The sequence below is a fragment of the Melopsittacus undulatus genome, chromosome 1 (assembly GCF_012275295.1).
Source record: "Melopsittacus undulatus isolate bMelUnd1 chromosome 1, bMelUnd1.mat.Z, whole genome shotgun sequence".
Lineage (NCBI taxonomy): Eukaryota > Metazoa > Chordata > Aves > Psittaciformes > Psittaculidae > Melopsittacus > Melopsittacus undulatus.
The window spans coordinates 131,883,904-131,904,526 of NC_047527.1; the positions used below are offsets into that span (position 1 = coordinate 131,883,904).

Below are 20,623 nucleotides of genomic sequence, written 5' to 3' on the forward strand. Positions count from 1 at the left end.
ATGTGGATCTTCAAATCCTTTTAAAGGTGATTTATCTCAGTATAAGTTATTTTAGGAACAAGTCTAGCCAGTGTCAGAATTGAGAATTACCCCACACAAAATAGTTGTGATTTACTCAAGTACTTCTAAATCAACTATAAGCTCAAAAGGTGTGAATTCTGTATGTGGAAAAAGCTTTCATGTTACGTGACTATATGCCTGCAGCATTTTCAGTAGGAACAAGGAAGGCTAGAGAGATGGCAGAAAAGCATCTCTTCCAAGTGCAAAACGGTAATGCTTTAAAGACTGATCTCTATGGTGGCAGCATGCAGCAACTCAGGTGGCAAAAAGCCAAATCCTTCTCCTGAAAATACAGTTAACTCTTGCTACAGTTACATCCTTGCTAATATATGTCAACTTGACTCTAGTGTTTTCAAAAGAGCAGATTAAGGTAACTAAAATGTAAAGGAAACTGTAAATAATACCTAAAAGCAGCTGCTGTGCCTTATGAAGAGTTAACACAGATAAGCAGAGGTTTATTAACTCAGACAGGCACTTGTGAACACTCCCTGGTCCCAGAGAACCACCTCCAGGAAAGATTATGAAATATGTTAGTCTGAAGAAAGAATTTTGCTTGCTTTTTACACACTGAAAGTGAAGCACAAACATTAAGACAAATCTCAAAACCAGAAATACAAAGGTTCCCTTTGATACAGCTAGGCTACTTGGCGGATCAGAAAATGCACCTCTGGGGGTGGCACTACACAGCCTCCTTCACACTCACATACCTTTTCTGACATCTTATTCTCAATGTTGTTCCTTTCTGATGCAAGGAAACGCATATTTTGAAAACAACAACTGTCTGCTCCATGAAGAAGTCCTCAGATATATAAGAAAAATACTATTTTGGTTCTTAAGCACTGTGAACACAAAAGACCTTCCTTTTACCTTCCCTCTCTAGTGGGACCATACAAAATATACCCACATGAACAGTTTCAGCTTGCAAAAAACCTCAGCAGTCCAGCTCCCCTGCTCTGATTATTTGTTCCCATCCCTCATTGCACTTTCTCCTCCCTCACAGTGGAGCCAGAACACACCTTAGCCCTCCTCCCTCCCCCTCCAATAGGCCAGTTTGACCCAGAACAGTTCACCAGTCTAGACAACCATCTGACTACGCAAACACAAGAATCTGGTATGAGGAGTGGGAACACACGGCTAGGGTAATGCAAAGCTGTGTATTTCCAGAGCAGCAGCACTGCTGTGGGTTGAAAAAGTCTCTGTGGATCTGTGGCTGCAGTGACTTCTGAGTCAAGGTCAGGCTGCCCACAGCATCAGGGACATGTGGGACCTGCTGTCTGCTGCTGTCTCCAACCTGGGCGCAGTCTGCTTTCAAATGCCACTTGCTCCAAGACAGATGTCACAGCCCTTCTAGGAGAGGAAACAAGGGCTCTGAAGTTAAACCTTTTCTGCCAGGCATCATCACTGCAAGGGCAGATGGGACTTGCCTAGGGCTCATCCATCCGCACATGTTACAACACTGAGGGAAGTACTCCAAAGACTGATGTTTCTCCCCAGAAATATTTGCAGAGGCACCTCATGATGGGCCCATAGCTGTTTAAATCCACCATGAAAGTAGATGGCAAGTTATTTTGACTTTGAAGTGTAGAAAAAGTACTTTTGGTCACTAACAACATTTATGGGAGTCATCTGAGATGACAGGTATTACACTCTGTGACCGTATCCCTCAGCAGTACACAGACCTAGCAGATGTCTCTGCTTCACAGGATGCTGAAAGAGTCAGAGCAGTCTTGTGTTTAGAATACACTTTTTTAAAGAGAAAGGACTACATAAAGGGGACAGATGAAGAAGATACCTGTGAAGCAGACACCCTGTATCTGAAGTGAAACATCTAATTTTGCCGCAGATCTGTAATGTGAACACAAAAATAAGATTTGGCCAGTCACCCCAATTCTGCTTTGTTTCAGGGGGAAAGTCTGATGAATATTTACCTGAAACTACCACTATCTGGGAAAATGATCTGTGAACCCAGACAGAAGTCTTGCCAGAGTTTCACCCTTGCTGAACTGTATTTACCATCTCTGATTTCAAAGGGCCTGATTCTGACTGCACTCCCTTTTTCAAAAACTGGAAGTAATACCCTGTGGACCAAGGTACAAAATTTTAGTCAAAATAAACAAAGCATAAATAATGGAGTTGGGATTTTAAAAAATATATACTCAAAAGCCGTTTCAAAATGTAATACAGAAAGGGCTGCATCTGTTCAAATACTGGTTTATGTGTCACATTCACAAGTAGGAAATACTTTATAATTATGATGCACAAGGGCACAAATAGCATAAGAAAGACAAAAAAGATTGTAGGTATAATGACATAGTCTAGAGTATATAAATTGTAGTCCTGCTGCTCAGTGTTTTATTTTTACCTATGTACAGGAATTCAAACAAAAGTTCCTCACCTTTTTCCATGCACAACTCCATATTGTGCCTCTGTACTGGACCCTTCACAAGTGCACCTTTTGTGTCAACTGCTGGAGCAAGTTCAAGTTAGGGGGTGATTTTTGCCTCTGACCTGGACCCGCACATTCTTTAAGAATGATCTCAGCAACCTATACATCCAGGATTGGAAGTGACAGAGTAAAATGGCTTCAGCCACAGCTCTTAAGTCCACCTTAAGCAAGGACGTGCTCTGCGTGGGGAGCCTCTATCTTGCACGATAGATAACTGTACGTGTTTACACTGGCTGCTACAGAACCAAACCAGAATTTCCATGGTATTTTATATCACACTAGGAAGTATGGGGAGAAGCTGTGTGCACACAAAGGCTCACAGCTGCCCAATCAAAATAAGCATTTAAATGGATTAACCGGACAACTGTGCTTTCAAACTTGCAATAGTTATACAGTTACATGATTCAGAGGGATTTATAAATATTTGTTTTTCCAGATAAAAGGACAGTATTAGCTGGATTTTTTAAAGTGTGCTCACTGCCACTGTCCCTCCTTCCCTGCCATAAACAAACAATCAAGGAAACAAAGTAAAAACAAAGCTATTTTTAGGGTGCAAAATTCATAATTACAATGTAAGACTTGAGAGTTTTGGTTTAAACTTAATATAAAAAGACAACTTACTAATGTAAGGCCTAATTTTTCTTAGATTTCTAAAGACCGCTGAACTTGAGGAATATTTGAGAGATCTGGAATTTAAGATAAGGCACATCCTCTAAACAAAGGATGCTCCTCCTATAGTACTAGTTCACAATACAATCTACAGATTCTGGTGAAACAGAATGCTACGCAATGTCTTTCCTAGTCTATTTGAAATAAGTGTTTCCAAATAAGAATTCTCATTTAACAAGTCCACATCCTTAACACTCACAGACACTTCTCTGTCAGTCACTGATGGGCAAACATGTTTATGCGGAAGCTCTGTTCAGAGCTCCTTTTTACTGTGAGAAGCCATTTTCCTCCAGGAAAATAATGTTTATGAACCATTCTATCCCCACACAGCAAGTTTTGAATGACAGATTTGGGAAAACAGTATGAAAAAGAAATTACTCTCTTTCATAATCCATCAGCTCAGCCAAAATAGTAAATCAGAGGAAAGTTAGACTCAAATGTAATCCCTTGGGAGTAGAATCACTTTGAATGGATTTAGGGAAAAATACACATCCTTCTCAAATTCTGTAGCTTGGATGGTTATATTTGTCTCTGTCAACTTACATGCAAAGAAGCAGAATAACAGAATTTAATACCCTGGGGATATGTGCTTTTGATAGATGCATCTAACTTCCACAACCGCTAATGGGAATTATATACTGAGTACTGGGAAAAGGGCATATGCATAAAAATGCACATTTCTAATGATATTCAAGCTTAGGAAAACTTTATTTTGCTGATTTATGTTGCAGAAATCCTACTGCTGAGACAGGCTGTTTGAAAATTATCAGATTTCTTGTTTAAGAAGTATCTATCAACAAAGCTGTACCTCCTTTATCTGTGAAAGCTAAATTTGCTAACATATCCCCCCAATATTAGCTGTTCCTTTTAATTAATTTGCAAATGACTCCCTCCAGTTGCCTTTGAGACTATGAATCATTAGCTGGCAATACCATTCAGCTGAAAGAAGGGAAAGAGTAATCTGCACTTTCGTATCTATTTGAGGCCGAAATTTTACTAGGCTTAAAGGAAAATAAAAGCCATGGGTGAAACCTGTCTGTTCTGAAATAAATAGGTGTTTCACCCTTAAACACACCCCTCGAAAGTTCATTGAAAGGTCCCTATCTTTGCCATAATTTCTAAATCATGAGTGAAGGATTCATTTACTATATTATGAAACCGAGTATTTTAAGGACATGTCTGTGTGTACATGCATGTGTGCATGGTACAGCAGGTAAGACCCACATTAAAAAAATTAGACATTAAAAAATCTGCATGTAAGAATGCAACAATTCTCACTCCATATGACAATATATTACTCACTGCTTGCAGCAGCCAGCCCCCAGCAGGGTTGCCATTGCAAAATAAAGTGACATTCCTACATTAGCTGCAGCTTAGTGGAGAGGAACTCACCAGTTTAAAATGTTTAGCCTACCTGCCTTAAGATGTATGAGGTACAGCAGGCTCTTACATTTTGTTTAAGACGAGGCAGAACAAAATTGTAAGTGTGAAATGTACACATGGAGTTGGGTTTCTAGGGGTTTCCCTTCCCAGTTACTCTAGCTACAGTAGGCATTTCTGTAAACCCACTATTTCAGTGCTCAAACTATATCTTAAATTATTTTCAAGACCATAATCTTTCACCAGCACTCTGAGAGCATCTATACTTACATGCTTGTTTTGAAGAAACATTGCAAAGAAAAAACTACTCTAAGTGTCTATGAAACAATTATGTCTATTGAAAGGATTGTTTCAGGGAGAAAGCTGAGAAAAGATAAGACAGAAACACAAGATCAAGCACATGAAGCAGCAGCTCAGAAGCAAACCTTCCATTGCCTTTCAATTTTCATCTGAATTAAAATTCATTCAATTACTTCAACATTTTTTTTCTAACAACTGAGAACTATGAAAAGCAAAATATGATGACACTTCATAAACTTTTAAATGTTGCAGTTAATCCTGGCAACAGCATAAGATTCCTCATCCTGTCACCACAGGACAAAAAACATTTACTCTCACATGTATTAGTTAATAAGGATAACATCTTCAGCAGATGCTAATCTGTGATTTCTGAGTGCTGCTATGTTGAATTATACTAGCTGATGGTTAACAGTTCACTTCAAATAATTAGTGGTTTGCTTCTAGCGTTTGCTACCCACTTTTACCCACGAAAAAGCCAATATGTTTCTGAATTCAAACCACCAGCAGGCATGTGCCTGACAATCATATTGTAAGTCACCAGAAAAAAAAGCAGATTTAGGGGAAATGCAAGTTGGCTGAACAGTAATATATACATAGACAACTGAGGGAAGAGTTAGGCCTTAAATGGTCAAATCAAGTAAGCTACTAAAGCTTCTCTGTGGCTTAACCATTCCCTGGCAGCTACTAGCACACAGTCTCTTAACCTGAGAAAAATAGGGGAGAAAAAAGAGCTAACTGCATCTTATTGAACTTGGCAGGACATTTAAGGCTGACAAGCATTTCTGGTTGTTCTGAGGGCTTTAATTCAGATATTCTGTTGAGAAATAACGGCAGTTATGACTGTCTTTGAATCTCAGTTTCCCAATCACAATAGACGAGTGTTGAAACAATCTCTGTTCATTTCCCACAAGTTCTATAATTGTCTATAGAAACTGTAATTAACATATCAATGCACTAAATTTTTGCCACATGTTAAGCAGAACTAGTTGAAGCTGTGGAAATTCTAATACAAATAACTGCATTGAAGTTTAATGGTGGCATCTAAAAGACAATGGATGAAATAGTGGGAAGCTGGAGATCTGGGTTTGGGTCTCCAGAGATGGAGCCCAGGCTTCTCACTTACTAACTCAATGCTTTAACCATAGGTCAAGATGAAAAAGCTGTTGTCAGTTACAAGTCACCAACAAGTATTACCTCCTCCTCCTCCCATGTAGAAGAATGAGCTTCTAACCCCTTTTGGCACGTATAGGAGGAGCTTCCCGGCCTAACACAGATACTTTGAAATCTTCCTTCTAGGGTCAAGTGCCTGTTTTTTAAACAACTCAAAATCTACATGGGATATGCCTGAGTCCTTATTCTGAATCCCATGTTCCTGGATTTTGGTGATTTAATTTGAGTCACATTTTTATCTTCCTTTATACACATTAAAGGCAGGAGATGTGCATATAGGAGGCTCTAGGCTCCCTGTTGTACTAATAGTCACAGTATCAGTGTGGTCTCAGAGTGGGAACCTCAAAACCCCCCAAACAGGCAGAAACTTCAAGGCAAAAGTCTGAAAATGTGAGATGAAAGAAGTCTGTGAGAAAGGAGTTGATGGAGAAAGGAAAACAAAGATGAAGAAACACTTTTTGGTTGTATTCTCTTTTCCAGAATAGTCCATCAATCTCTTCCTGCTGAATGTCTCCCTGTTTCTATCATCCAGATTCAAAGAGAGGGTAGATATGGCTTTAGTTACAACCAGACAATGTGGTATTGCTGTTTACATGCAAACATGGGCTATGCCAGTTTTGCAAGCCTAATGGCCTGGCACTGTCATACCAGATGAAAAGACTACAAATGCAATAAAAGGATCAGCTTCCCAGATTTTTGACTTAAGGCATTCCCTTGTGGTAAAGTTGGGTGAGGAAATGGAAGAACAGACCGAGAGGAAAAGGGGAAATTCAATAGCCCAGAAGCACATATTCCTGACCTAGTTACTTTGTGAAAGCTTCAACAAAGAGGCTTACGAAGTCATGACTATTACATGGACCTCTCTGATCTTTTCATGAGGATGAGAAACGGTTGTTTTCAGTTTAAAAAGGAAAAAAAAAATCTGTATGTAAAGTCTCCCTTTGTTGTGCTGTGAACTCCCTGGAGAGAGTATCAGTCACCCTGCAGGGGCTGGAATAATGAATGAATCCATCAGGGAACAAGCTTTCTTCTCCTCTGACATGCTTCAGGGGACCACCCGCACACATGTCAACCCTTTCTCTATAGAGTGTTGCCTTGAAAGCCCTGCACAGATTCAGCCAGCAAGGATCCTTCCTCTCAGAGCCCACCTCTGATGGAGTTTAGATGCTCTCAGGCTGAGGAATGACGTGACCATGGGCCTCCCAATTTCTGGGCAAAGGCTCCAGCCACTGTAGGAATAGAGGGCAATGCAACCGTGAAAATCGGTAATGGGAACTGTGGGGAGGTTGAAGGTATATAGCAGGGCAGCTGGCCAGCTGCCACAGCACAGTCACTGTGCTGTGTGGTCATAGATCTCCTTGTATGCAGGAGACAAATGAGAAGAGTAATTGCTGCATGCTTGAGAGCAGAACCAGACAAATGAAGGATCGACCACCACCTGCATACGACATCTCTTCTCTTGAAATCTTCATGTGTTCCTGATCACAAATTGACAAATTTGTGCTGTTCAGAACCTCATTAAATTCTTCGCATCACTGAAACACACAAAGATTTACTTCTTGATTCCTGCACTCTTTATACGAATTTCTCAAAAAGAATGGGACACCCTGGAGTCACTACCCAGTCATGTTACAGGAAAGCTTAAGATAGCTAGGGAGCTGAGGGGACAGCATCCTGAGAGCAGGAAGCAACCAACTATCATGTGAACTCCAGAAGTGAGTCAGGACTGAACAGATGCTGAACTTCTGCATGTTATTTTATTGTCTTTCCACCTTAACACTATTGATAACATAAAGAAAAAGATGCAGTCTTACTTATCTCTGTTTCTACAATGCAGTACATTCTAGGGTAAAAAGCTTTTTTTAAAAAAGCATATGTAATGTCTTGCTCAGGATAAAAGAGAAGTGCTACTCCATGTTAATTAGCAGCTTTATAGTGAGTTGAAGTAAAATAAACATGGTAGCTACAGACCTGGGCTGCATCAAAAGAAGTGTGACCAGCAGGTCGAAGGAGGTGATCCTGCCCCTCTACTCTGCTCTCGTGAGACCTCACTTGGAGTATTGTGTGCAGTTCTGGTGTCCTCAACATAAAAAGGACATGGAACTGTTGGAACAAGTCCAGAGGAGGACCACGAGGATGATCAGGGGACTGGAGCACCTCCCATATGAAGACAGGCTGAGAAGGTTGGTGCTGTTCAGCCTGGAGAAGAGAAGGCTGCGTGGAGACCTCATAGCAGTCTTCCAGTATTTGAAGGGAGCCTACAGGGATGCTGATGAGGGACTATTCATTAGGGACTGTAGTGATAGGACAAGGGCAACGGGTTGAAACTTAAACAGCAGAGGTTTAGATTGGATATAAGGAAGAAATTCTTTACTGTTAGGGTAGTGAGGTACTGGAATGGGTTGCCCAGGGAGGTTGTGAATGCTCCATCCCTGGCAGTGTTCAAGGCCAGGTTGGATGAAGCCTTGGGTGATATGGTTTAGTGTGAGGTGTCCCTGCCCATGGCAGGGGGGTTGGAACTAGATGATCTTAAGGTCCTTCCCAACCCTAACTATTCTATGATTCTATGACCTCCCTTTAGCAGTGGTCTGAAATTGCACTGTGGATACTGTCTAATGAAGGAATATTTTAAGAGACTAGATAGTTGGAGATAAAAATTGAAGGGAAAAAGTGTAGTTACATCTACAATATTTCCCCAAGCATGCACTTTAATGGGCAGAAGTTATTTATGCTCCTCTGGAGCACTCTAAGCGCACAAGGTATGCTAAGACCTGATGTAACTATTACTTCAGTTTGCTCCAGCCATATAGCTTCCAAAGCATATGGATGTTGGTCAGGATAGCTAAGTAACACTGAGAACCAGGAAGCAGTCAACATGGTAAGAAAACACAGCTCCCTTTGAGCTCTAAGACCTTTCTTACACTGTTGCCTAAGCCATGCTATCCAAACCACTGCTGTTCTGAAGCTTTATATGGTGAGCTGTCAATAGCATCTGAACTACTAATTAGACCTGAAGGATCAGGCTGGATCAGCATCTCAAGACACACAAGAATCCTGGACAGCTGCTTCTGCTTCCTTCCCTGGAAATAACTACAAGTGATAATCCATTACTAATCATCTGTGGTCTATTTCAAAGTTCCCCTTTTGTACAGCAACATTAAAAATGTGCTTATATTAGTTAGTGAGATGAAATCTACAAAATTACCACATTATCATCCAAAAGCCCCAGGCACCACCTAACCATGCCAACAGGTGACGTATATGCATGATGCACTTCCTCCTGTTCTGGGCTGCAGAATTCACAGCAGGATTAAAACCAGAAGGAGGTGGCTCACTTGCAATTCATGTCTAAAAAATTTAGACCCAGGAGAACTAGAAATTAACTCTTGGACAATCTAACTTTTCTTTCTAAGCTAATAGAACGAGTATGAGCTCACTTATGGCCGTTCTGGGCAAAATGTTAAACAAAATTAAAAACCACATCCACATATTAAGGAGAAGCTTGCCCCTTAGTCCTCATTTCCCACTCTCCACTTTGCTTCCTTACCATTTACACCAACATGAGCAGCTTATCAGTGATGAGGAGCTTCAGTTTCCATACAGACTGGAACATGTACACAAGTGTTTTTGAAGGAAAGGCCTGGTCTCAATGAGAAATCATTCTTCTTTCTCGTTTCTCTTTTCTTGGGACTACCTATCCCAAAACAATTCATCTCCATACTTCCAAATTCTTCTCCTGTGATTCTTCTTGGGCAAAATCCTTAAGTATACATTACAGAAGTGTGGACACATCTTTCCCTCAGCTGCCTGAAATCTCTCCTTCCTATCATTTCGAGGACTTAAAAATATTGCAGTCATATTACTCCTGCCCCAAGAAAGAGAACCGTATCACTTTGGCTTCTATAAGACTGGTATCACAAAACTCCCCTCAAGGGAATTACAGCCTCATAACATACAGTTGCTTATTATTTATTCTGTGGCCAAATTCTCAGCTGGTATAAATCAGGTCAGTTTCCTTGCCTTCAACCAAATAAAGCTGATTTATGCCAGCTGACCATTTGGCCCTGCATGCATTCCACTTGCACAATGCTAGTTTTTAAATAGGCCAATTGAAGTGCAGCAGGCACGTAAGAACACCTCTTGGGTCTTTACTTGGAAAATGGCCCTCTGACGAGTAAGACTGTGAAACCTTCCCACTGCTCTCCAAGTATGTACTGTTCAGATTCACTTGCTTTTCTAACCGAAGGAAGCCTCTAAGCCCTGAACATTGCAACCTTGGGTACACATGATAAATTTTCTAATGTCTTCTGCATAGACCAGTTTTTTAACTGAATTTTAACCCTGAATTAAATGGAGCCCATGGGTATACCAATGCAATATTCCGGAGGAACCGATGAACTGCACAGAGGGCAGAGGCTATCTTTCAAAACTCGTATTAGTGGTGACTACAAACAAGCTGGAAAGAATGTGATGTGACTTCCTAATGACTGGCTGAGCTTACAGCTTTGGCTGCTTGATACATCTTTCTTTCTTACCTTTAAACCTCAGATGTCTACTTACAGAGCAGGGCAACAGCTCTTTTGAGGCTGTGGGCTAAAGTCCTTGGGTAGAAACAGAAGGTATGTAGGAAACAGAAGACAGCTTTGTAATACCTTCAATTCCAGATTAGTTTCAAAGGCACAGTATTAACCCAATGTGTCATTGTAGTCATGTCATCTGATGGGTTGTAAACTAAAAGATGCTTTAAGTGTGAGGAAATAGACTCCTCTATCTATTCCTGAAGTCCACTATTTTTCAAGTTTCTGTGAAAATACTACTCTGGGTGACTGGAGAACTAGAATCACCCTATCTATCAGGACTGTTAATAATCAAAATTGTGGTTCCTTTGCATGACAGCAATTTCTGAATACAGCTTATTATTATGGTATGAAACACAGATCAGAAGAAATCAGTCATTCAGGGCACTGTCATTCCCATCAAGCAAGGAGAAAATGAACACATGGCTATAGGTTGACCTAAAAATCACTATCAGCAAAATGCTTTTCCTGCCCCACAAAGTGATGTAACATTTCATACATTTTCATATTCCCAACCAGAGTGAAACCAAAATTATTTGAAGTGGTGAGTGTGAGGGTGTTTGTACGTGCACAACAGTGACAGCCCTCCAATATCCTGGGGAGAGTGGATAGGGGGAGCTCCAGATTCAAATGTTCATTCTACTAGTCAGACCAGGCACTTGATCCTGCCTTTCTACCATCCTCCACCACTGATTATTCTGGTTATTGATTAATGATGATTTATCTTTCTCTCTCTATCTTCCTACATCAGAAATTCCACTGTGGACTACAAAGGAAGGAAGAAAAAAAAAGTTTCCTGATGAAAGTTGAATGGAAACTGGTACATTTCCACAAATTGTTTCAGTTTTGACAAATCAGCATTTTCCCATGAAAAACAGTGTCAAAAACTCTCAACCAGCTCTAATTCTAACCAGATTAACTCAGGGATGAATGCCAGCAGGAAGTTCTTGATAAATACCATTTGTTTGAGTTAAGGAAAACTATTCCTTCTTTAGACGATCTTCCCAGAGGTCAAAAGGCTTTAAACCCATGTGAAATTAAAAAAGGGGCAGGTAATTCCAACTGTAGCAAAAACAATGGCATTCAGAACAAAAGAAAGGCAAGGAAATGGCATATTTAAGCAAAAAAAAAATGCACAAACATGGACAAATCAGCAACTAGTATTTCTCCTGCCACTGCAAATTTCACTATTCTATGAAATCTGAAACAATTGCTAAACTTTGCAGCAATGTAAACAAACAGACATTAGACTCAAAAACCCATACAGGCTGCAGGGCAGATCCCTCTAATTTAAATTCTGCTTAAATCCCTAGAAGTTAATGGACACAAATGATTTGTGAATTAAGCAACTCCTGGTGAAATTTGTTAGTTCTAACTACTACTTTGGATGAGTTTTTCATCACTGGATGGTGTCTGAAGTAATTCGTGCTCTATACAATATTACCCTAAACATCTGTACACTAACTAAATCTATGTTTTCAGGCATTAGGATATAAATGGTTGTACTCAACCAATGCTGGTGCTGCTGCTCTGTCTTCATGCCAGAATGAAAAGTGCCGTGAAAAGTAAGTGTGGAAGATGGGTCATTGAGAACCCAATATTGCAAATATTTATTATTAACTATTTCTTACAGTAGCATACAGAACAGTGGCATTTGCCACAGTTACAATGTCCTGCCCCAGTATGTAAGCTCACTCTTTGCTGTAAAAGCAATCTATCTCCTGTACTAAGAGGTTTCTTCAGTTTCTTAATACAACTCTTATCACTTCCACCTGCCAGTAAAGTTAAACTTCAAAAGGGCTTACAAGTAGTCTGTCAAAACCAAGGCATATTCATTCTGACTTATTTTGATGTATTTTAACCTTCCATGGAAAAGCATGAGTATTTTGTTGTAACCATTTGTTTTATTCTTGATTACAAGAGTTTAAAAAACAGTTCCCAATATCCTATGGGGAAAAAAGAAAAAAGAAAGAAACAAAATCCCCTCTAACCACAACAAAATTTAAGGCTAAAGACCTATTAAGTAAACCAAAATCTCAGTGCTAAATCTCTTCAGGAGTTAAGGACTCAGACAACTTTCTATTTCATAACAGGACTGGCTCTCACTACTCCATGCTGGAAATCTCTTGTAACTTTCCAACATCTGCACAGACTGGTCCATTTTAACAACTTTGCAATGCACTGGCAGTACAAACTATCTGATGTCCCTAGCATGTGCCTACCTGGTAATTTCCCCTGAGTCAAAGGGCCCCTATGTGGCAAAGGAGACACTGCATCACTGGTCTCCCACATGCCTCAGGACATTTTTCTGTTCCTCTGCTCACCAGGTACCAGGGACACTGTGGGGACCACGAGCAGACCAGAACTGTAATGACTCACCTCTTTCCTACTGATCCCAGGACCACGGGGCCACAGAGATGGCCAGAAGCCCTGACTTTCACTGTGCCATCAATGCTCAATTGTAGCTGTGCCAGCCAGGGGGGGAGGCTGAATGGATCACTTTCAGATCAAGCACTAGTGATAGTATTTCATACCTAGCTGATACCAATCCACCCTGTTATGTGGTACCCAAGAAAGTAACAAATGCTCCCAACTAGTTTTTGCTCATTCTTACTATACCATAGTGAGGGCACAGGTATTCTGAGGTTAGAGGACTTACAGCGATACAAAGTGAATGCTAGCAAAATGCTGTACCACAGACATACCTTACTGAGACAAAAACGTTCCTATGCCATAAATGCAAAAAAGTAAGCTTAAAAATATCCTGCAAAGGAAATATAACCATAGGAAACTCCAACAACTGGTGCTACACTGATACAATCCTCTTTTTTCTCCCCTCAAAAGACAAACCCCCATCCCTCAAAACCAAATCATGAAGAACTTTCCTTCTGCTAAGAACCTGACACCATCTTTTCTCCTAAGTTCAGAAGTAACCTTGTCACAATGACAACTTTTATCATTCACCATTATAGCACACTACATCTTTGAAACTGTCATCCCAGAAAGAAGTATTTAATTTTAAAGCAATGCTTTTTGGCTAAATGTAGGTCATATAATAGTATTTATAAAATATAAGTGAAAAAATATTATGAATATGAAAAAATCTGAATTATTCCATTGCCCTTTTTCGAAATTACTTTTGAAACTGTTTCAGGAAATTTATATGCTATAACTCTGTGTAACTTTACTAATGCTAATGGAACTATATTCATTTGCATCAACTTAAAATCTGGCTTATCATTTTTTAATAGAAACCATTCCTATATGGAATTCAGCAGCTGAATGTTAATGCCAAGGAGCTCAAAATAGCAATTAAATAAAAATGATTTTCAAAGTTTCAGGTATAAAAGGCTTGGAATTCAAGGATACCCCATAAATAGAAGAAATGCAGTAATATCTCTGTTCTAGTCCTACTTCTCTCCTGAAATAATTGGAAATTTGCCAGTTTTGATGGGGGCAGGAATTTTTGATTCAATTCTGTTGCAAACATGTTCCACCATGTTACGGAGATGTTTGTTCCCATACATCCCTCTTGCAAATATCTGAAGCTCTAAATTTTGATTTTGTTATTATAAATTAACCATGATATGGATTTTAAAAAATGAGACAATAATGCAAATAGAATTTGGCTGAACAGAGAAATTAAGTTCCTGGTGTTCAGAAATGAACAATTATTACACAGATCATTCCAAGGAACAACTTCTGGTTTTAATAACCCACATAGTCACTTGGACACAACAGCATCAATTTCTTATGTGGACAACTGCTAGTTTGCATGCCATTGATTGATTAAACACTCAATACAGCATTAGTAATCATTCCAGAAAAATCACACCTCGTCCATGGAAAGAAAAAGTAATTACCTGTGTAGTACAGGATATGAGAACACATTTTTCAAAGTAGATTGTTCCTATTGGACCTGCTTGCGAGTTTGTGGGTTTGTCCAGAATCTTTATGGGAATGCACCATGTCTAATATTTTGCTGTGAAGAATGTTAAAATGAAATTTTAGCTAGACTTTTACTAACCTCTTCACCAGCAAAAGCCAGCCGGTTAGTAGTCATATGTGGGAGTTGAGATTGGTATTTCTACTGCTTCCTTCTCATTGAACTGATAAGCTGTTGATTGTTACAAAATATCTCTTTTTATTTTGTTTTCTCCAAAATATTTGGCAGCTCTAGTTGTCATTTCAAAGCCAAATAACCACCAATACCCAAACCTCACACTTTCTGCCCCTACAGAACTGTTATTTTCTGACCAACTCTTCTTGTTATACATGCAACAGACTCCTACCAGGATTATTAAAACAACTTTAGAAGCTATAGATTATCTGACAACAGGTCTACCCAGTTTTATCCTAGGGTATAGACGAAGATCAGCATGAAAAATGCTGAATTGCAAGCAATTCATGTAGTTTTTCCTCACTGGACCTATAACAAGAATGAATAACAAACTCTTAAACTATGTCCATTTTTAAAATCTACCTGTAGTTTGAGACTGTCTATACTAGTTGAGTGAAAAAAGAGCATAATAATAATAATACCACCAGATTAACAAAAATGGACCTTTTTCATGTAAAGCTTTTTGTGATCAGAATCTGCAAAAAAAATTAGACTAGGATCAAAATAAAAGCCATCACTACTTGAGTATATTAATAGGAAATAATAAAAATAGATATCAAAATCAAGAAGCTGCACACCTCAAATTTAACATGATACTATTTTTAGACCGTGGTGTCTTATTCTTGAACTGTTCTTTTATATCTGTCCTATGCTTCCATGAACAACTTTACAGGTATGTAAAATCTGTTAACTTCGACAGGATCATGAATGAAACATGAAGTTATTCATACTGCATAGACCTACTGGCAGTAGCTCTACAGGAGCTATCCATTTTATGTTGTTATGTTCCAGCAGCAATTTTGAGATCATTATTGACCATGAACAAGGAAGAATCAGAGGGCACAGAGCAAAGTTTTAGAAGCTCAGGTGTCTACACATCTTACCTGAAGATAAAAACTAGGCATGTGATGTCACAAGACATCCCAAAAATCTCCTTAATTCTTCAAAATTATTGCAGATGTAGTTTTGCTGCAATCTGATGTTCTCTTTTTAGGTTCACCAGTTGTGTTACAACATGATTTAGGGCCTAACATTGCAGTTACAGATGTTAGTTCACATATGTGGGTTAGTACTAGTAGGATGGAGACTGAAAGCTCCTCAGGGCAGGGACCTTATTTTTGCAGCAGCACTTTAAACTCTCGGTACCTTTCAGATTATCCTATGAAGAATACCACAAGACAGCCTCAAAAACATATTTCAAGAAGTCTTGGTAAAAATAGAATAAGGGATGTGAAGTGTCATTAAAAGTGAATCAAGCAACATCAGCACCAAGTACTACATGAATGAATGCTACTTTCAGTCCAGCTGCTCACAATCACGGCTTAATTCCACTGTACATGGCAGAAACTCCCATGTAAAACAACTTTTTGGTGAGCAACAGCTGACCTGCCCAGCTGCCAGCTCTGTGGCCTCGGCTCAGGCCATGGTGCCTCGGGTGCTACCTTCTCGCCCTGCTCCCTGTGGGCGTGCAGGCAGAGCTGGTGCCCATCCCAGAGGGCATCGCAAAAACTGTGCCGGGGGCTGGATCCTGCACCGAAGCACGCACCGGAGCGGGCGGGAAGCACGGGCCGAGGCCGGCCGGGTCCCCAGGGCCCGCCGCCCCCCCGGCACATGGTGCTGCCGGCACCAGGTGAGGAGACTCAGCTGCAGGGCCGGGCAGCCGCTACCTCGGAGGCATCAGCCAGCTTCCGAGCTGCCCTCTCTGGGCTCCTCCGGCCGGACCAGACTCTGCTGCATTTCCTGTCGAATCCTCTGTGTTCTCCCCGCTCTTCCCTCCACAGACGGACCCTCGGGTTCCCAGTCTTGCTTCCCCGCTTACTTTTCGAGCGGGGTTATAAACAAACACGTTCAACCCTCCCGAAACGTTTCCAGCCTCAAAACTTTCTTAGCAACCGCGTCTCCCCACTGCTCCGCTGCGGACGTCTGCCTGCTGCCTCCGGCCCCGCTCCTGCCTCCGGCCCCAGCAACTGTCAAGCAGGAGCGCCGGCCCGGCGCGCACTTACCCCGAAGCAGAGCGGGGACCGAGCAGCCCATGAGGACCCAGAGGGAAAGGCGCGGAAGCAGCGGCCGCAGGCTCCTCGGCAGACAGGGAATCATCGCGGAGCCGGATCGGCACGGGAGGGGGGCGCAGGGCCGGGCAGGCAGCGGGAGGCCGCGGCAGGGCTGGGAGCGGGCTGCGCGGCTCCGCGGCTCGGGACCGCGGGTGACTCACTGAACACGGCACTTCGGCGCTGCAGGGGAAACAGGAAATCTTAAACTTCGCAAACAGCTGGGCAGGACTTTCTTACTCTTACAGTAGTTCCTTCTCCCCCTTCCCACAGCCACCCCCTCCCCTGCGCTCGCCCTTTTTCTTTCTTTCTTTCCTTTTTTTTATTTTTTTATTTAACATGAAACCTCACCCAGTTTGGTGTCAATCATCTGCCAGAGGCCAGCCCCAATCAGGTCCGGCTCTCCCCCTGCAAGCGCGCCAGGACCAGCCTCGACGTGCAGCCCGGAGCCCTGCGCCTGCCTCTCTCCCTGCCTCCCTCCCTCCGCCCTGAGACGAGGACCTGGCACAGCCGCAGCTTGCGCTGCGGAGCCCTGGAGTGGCTCCTTCGCTTGCGAGGGGGCTCAGGGTCCACGGAAAAACGTCAGCTAAAACGGTTCCTCCTCCTCACCAGTTGACAAGGGCCCAGTCTTGTCATATGAGGCACGGAGGCTCTTCCTTGTGCCCTTATTCCCGACCTTACCGATGCTGCTGCAGCCTCTTTCCCCCTCTGCAGACGTAGTTTAGAAAGATGGACATAAGCCCCAGATGAACTAAAGCCAGAGGAGGCTGAAGTCAGGGTAATAACAGGAAACGTTCACATAGACTAGCTGGGCATTCAACTTGCACATGTTGAAGCTGACTGAGACAACTTGTCACCTACCTCGTTTTGGTTTTTTTTTTTTTGCATTTTGCTCCCAGATGAGCTGTATATGCAGCACTTGGTCCCAAGTGCTGCATATGTGACAAGATCAAGTTCTTCTCCAACCCTCTGGAGCAGATTTACAAGAGATTTTGCCTTCTCCAGAAGGCAGAAATTGCCTACAGAATTCAGGGAACAGGATCAGACTGGCAATGCTAGTTTTGCATGGCCCAGACAGAACCTCTAGACTCTCAATTTGAGTAAGACCTGAGCTTTCTGCCACTATAAATCCAGCCATTGCAAAGCCAGCAGTTGTCTTGAGATTCAGACTCTTCCTTCCTCTCTAAGTGTCTGGGCATTGATTGAAAGGCAAACTGATGCACCTGGGAATAATTTGAGTGTGTCTTAAAATTCTGTTGATTTGCTTTTGTGTAGGTTACAGCATGAGTTAGAGATACCAACCTGGCTATTTCAGGAAATAGGCTAAGTCCTCAGGGAGAATATATGTAATCATGCTCTGAATGTCCCATATCAACTCTGTATGAATTTGGAAATGTTTGCATAATGCATTTGATTGGCCTATAACAGACTTTAAGAAAACCCTCATTGTGATACGTAAATTTAGGTTTAAAAACTCCCTAAATGCTTATTTTCACAGTGCAGTCCCAGTTTATGGTGCAAATTCTCATAAACCTCTCCAAGAGCATTTTCCTTTCTCCACCCCCTTTAAATACAGTCAAGATTTGCTTAAACACAGTCACCACCTTCTAGAGTTAAGAAAAATGTTGGATTCCCCTTTGAGCACAGGCTGGAGTGTTCTTATCAGTTCCTGTGCACCAGCTCTGTGCTAGAAGCTGGCTGTGTTTTCAGTAATCCACTTAAGTGAAAGCATTTCTCAGCCTCCATCAGTATATAGTGTATGCTGTATACACTTCTCCCTCCTTGTAGCTGTCAAGCAGCAGGTACCAAAGAGTTGCTGTTTGCTTGGAAAGTTGTCTGTGTATACTGATCTCTCCTTTTAGTTTTCGGTGACTGACTTCCAATGTGAAAAGAAGCTTAAAAGCCATTAAATACAGATTTAATGTTACTAATCAAACCAGTCATGACTCAAGCGTGACTTGCTAAGCTGGCCTCTGCCTCACTTGCATCTCTCTCCCTTGCATGAATGCCATGGCTGTTTTCCTACATAGGTATTTTTTGACCAGTATCTCAGTTAGTGTCTGGTGATAGGAGAGGGGCTTGCAGGATATGGAGGCCTTGGGGAGGGTTGTACTTGGGTCCCCAGTAGTCTCATATCCCTGACTGCAGCCTGGCATCACAGCCTCTCTCACGTGAAAGGATATGCTGCCTTTTCCACAGGAAGTTAGGAGTCTATAACAGGTGGATTTCAGGAGTCTGATATCTCCATATAAGCAATGTTTTTATTTCCAAAGACATCATGCTGGATTGTGCTACATCTGTACTTGGGATGTTCAGAGCCCTTGAGGGTGGTAGATGCTACTAGAAGGTTTTTGCATGGAAGGAATATGTCTTACCTGGATATCCATATGATTTGTAGTATTTAGTGTGACCAAGGTCAAGGTGGAAGTTAAAGTAAACCCAAAATGGTTCACAGATATGTCCCACACAGGCTTACTAACAAAAGCTCACGTCCTGCTTTTTTGAGTATTACAAACTTCCCTGTTAGAGGCCAAAATGCAGCTTAATCAGGATTTCCTGGACAATCAAAATATATAGAACAAGACCAAGCTGGTCATTTCTTTCCATTTCCTTGTTCATAGTTCCCAGATCCCTATTTGCAGATGGCAGTTTCTTACTTCTAGATTGAAACTGTGAATATTTAACCTCAGCCTGAGGTAAGAAAGAGCTGGCTTCAAAGAGTCACAGATTAAAGCTGCAAATAATTAACTGCAGCCTTACAGGGTAAGGAAGGATCAGCTAATTTCAGTTTGCTCCTTAGAAAGGCAAAATATTGAAGCATGACTACTGTATTTTCTTTCTGACCCCCAGAAAGAGATACCCATTATACAATCTAGCACCTCTTGTACCTCAGGGCCTCCAGGTGAAAACAAGCTAAGTGTTTCTTGCTGCAGTTTTATTTACAGCTTTTTTAGAACAGTCCATAAAAAGTATGGACTAAGAATTATCTCTCTTTATTATTCCAACCATTTCTCATCTTGCAGTATCATATTTCTGTCAAAATCCCATGTGAACTACAGCGTTATTCTCATATGAAGAACACTTTCAAGCTTCTACAAAACTTGCAATGTTACTAAAGTCTATAGTTTCACTGTACTGAACATACACTTTGAGCCCAAAATCGTTCTACCCACAGCCAAGAACCGCTGAAGTAAAACCATTATTTTGATTATTTCATTAGCTCCACTGCTGCTTTGATTAAGACAACCTACTTCCCAAGTCCACTTACTCAAAATTAAACAAGGCCTATACAGTTGCACTAACAGAATGTAATGTTCGTGCCTATATAAAGCTGACATATGTGGCTTAGGGTGAAGACATCTCACCTTACTTTAGCTGTCTACGAATTAGCCTTAAAGTGAAATTCTAGGATATGACTGCAACAATCTAGCACCTTTCCTGACATCTAAAGGAACAGTTTCATTTGACTGTAGTGGGTTAGTCCCTGGTCAGGTTCAAGGACCAAAGGATGAAGGCTGGATGAATAGAACTGCCATTACAGTGGCAGCAAGCTATTAGGTCACCTACATTCCCTCAGTCACCAGAGAATGGAAAATAGTCTAGGTGTTTTAAAAACCTCTAGACACATGAGCTGACAGCAGAGAGTATAGTTAGCTCAGACATCTACTTTTTAGCTATCTGATGTTAGATTACATGAATCCTGAAGAAAACGTTCTTTGAATTGTATACATCATAAAATGTAAGCTACAAGGTGGTTTACTCACTGGCAATCATTGGAGTTACTGCCTGTGATTTTTGTTGTGAATGAAATACAGCAATTGGATACATAGTATGCCGATACTGCCTTGACAAA

At 41.3% G+C, this 20,623-nt stretch overlaps 1 protein-coding gene across 1 annotated transcript in view; it reads right to left on the minus strand.

Annotated features, from left to right (window-relative positions):
• TGFBR2 (transforming growth factor beta receptor 2) overlaps nt 1-17,043 on the minus strand; it is a 57,520-nt gene extending 40,477 nt beyond the window's left edge. Inside the window, exon 1 of the mRNA XM_005152844.2 lies at nt 16,726-17,043. Within this exon, the coding sequence (XP_005152901.2) occupies nt 16,726-16,819 (94 nt within the window). The 5' untranslated portion in view covers nt 16,820-17,043. The remainder of the gene's footprint in view (nt 1-16,725) is intronic.
• Nucleotides 17,044-20,623: the final 3,580 nt, after the last annotated feature.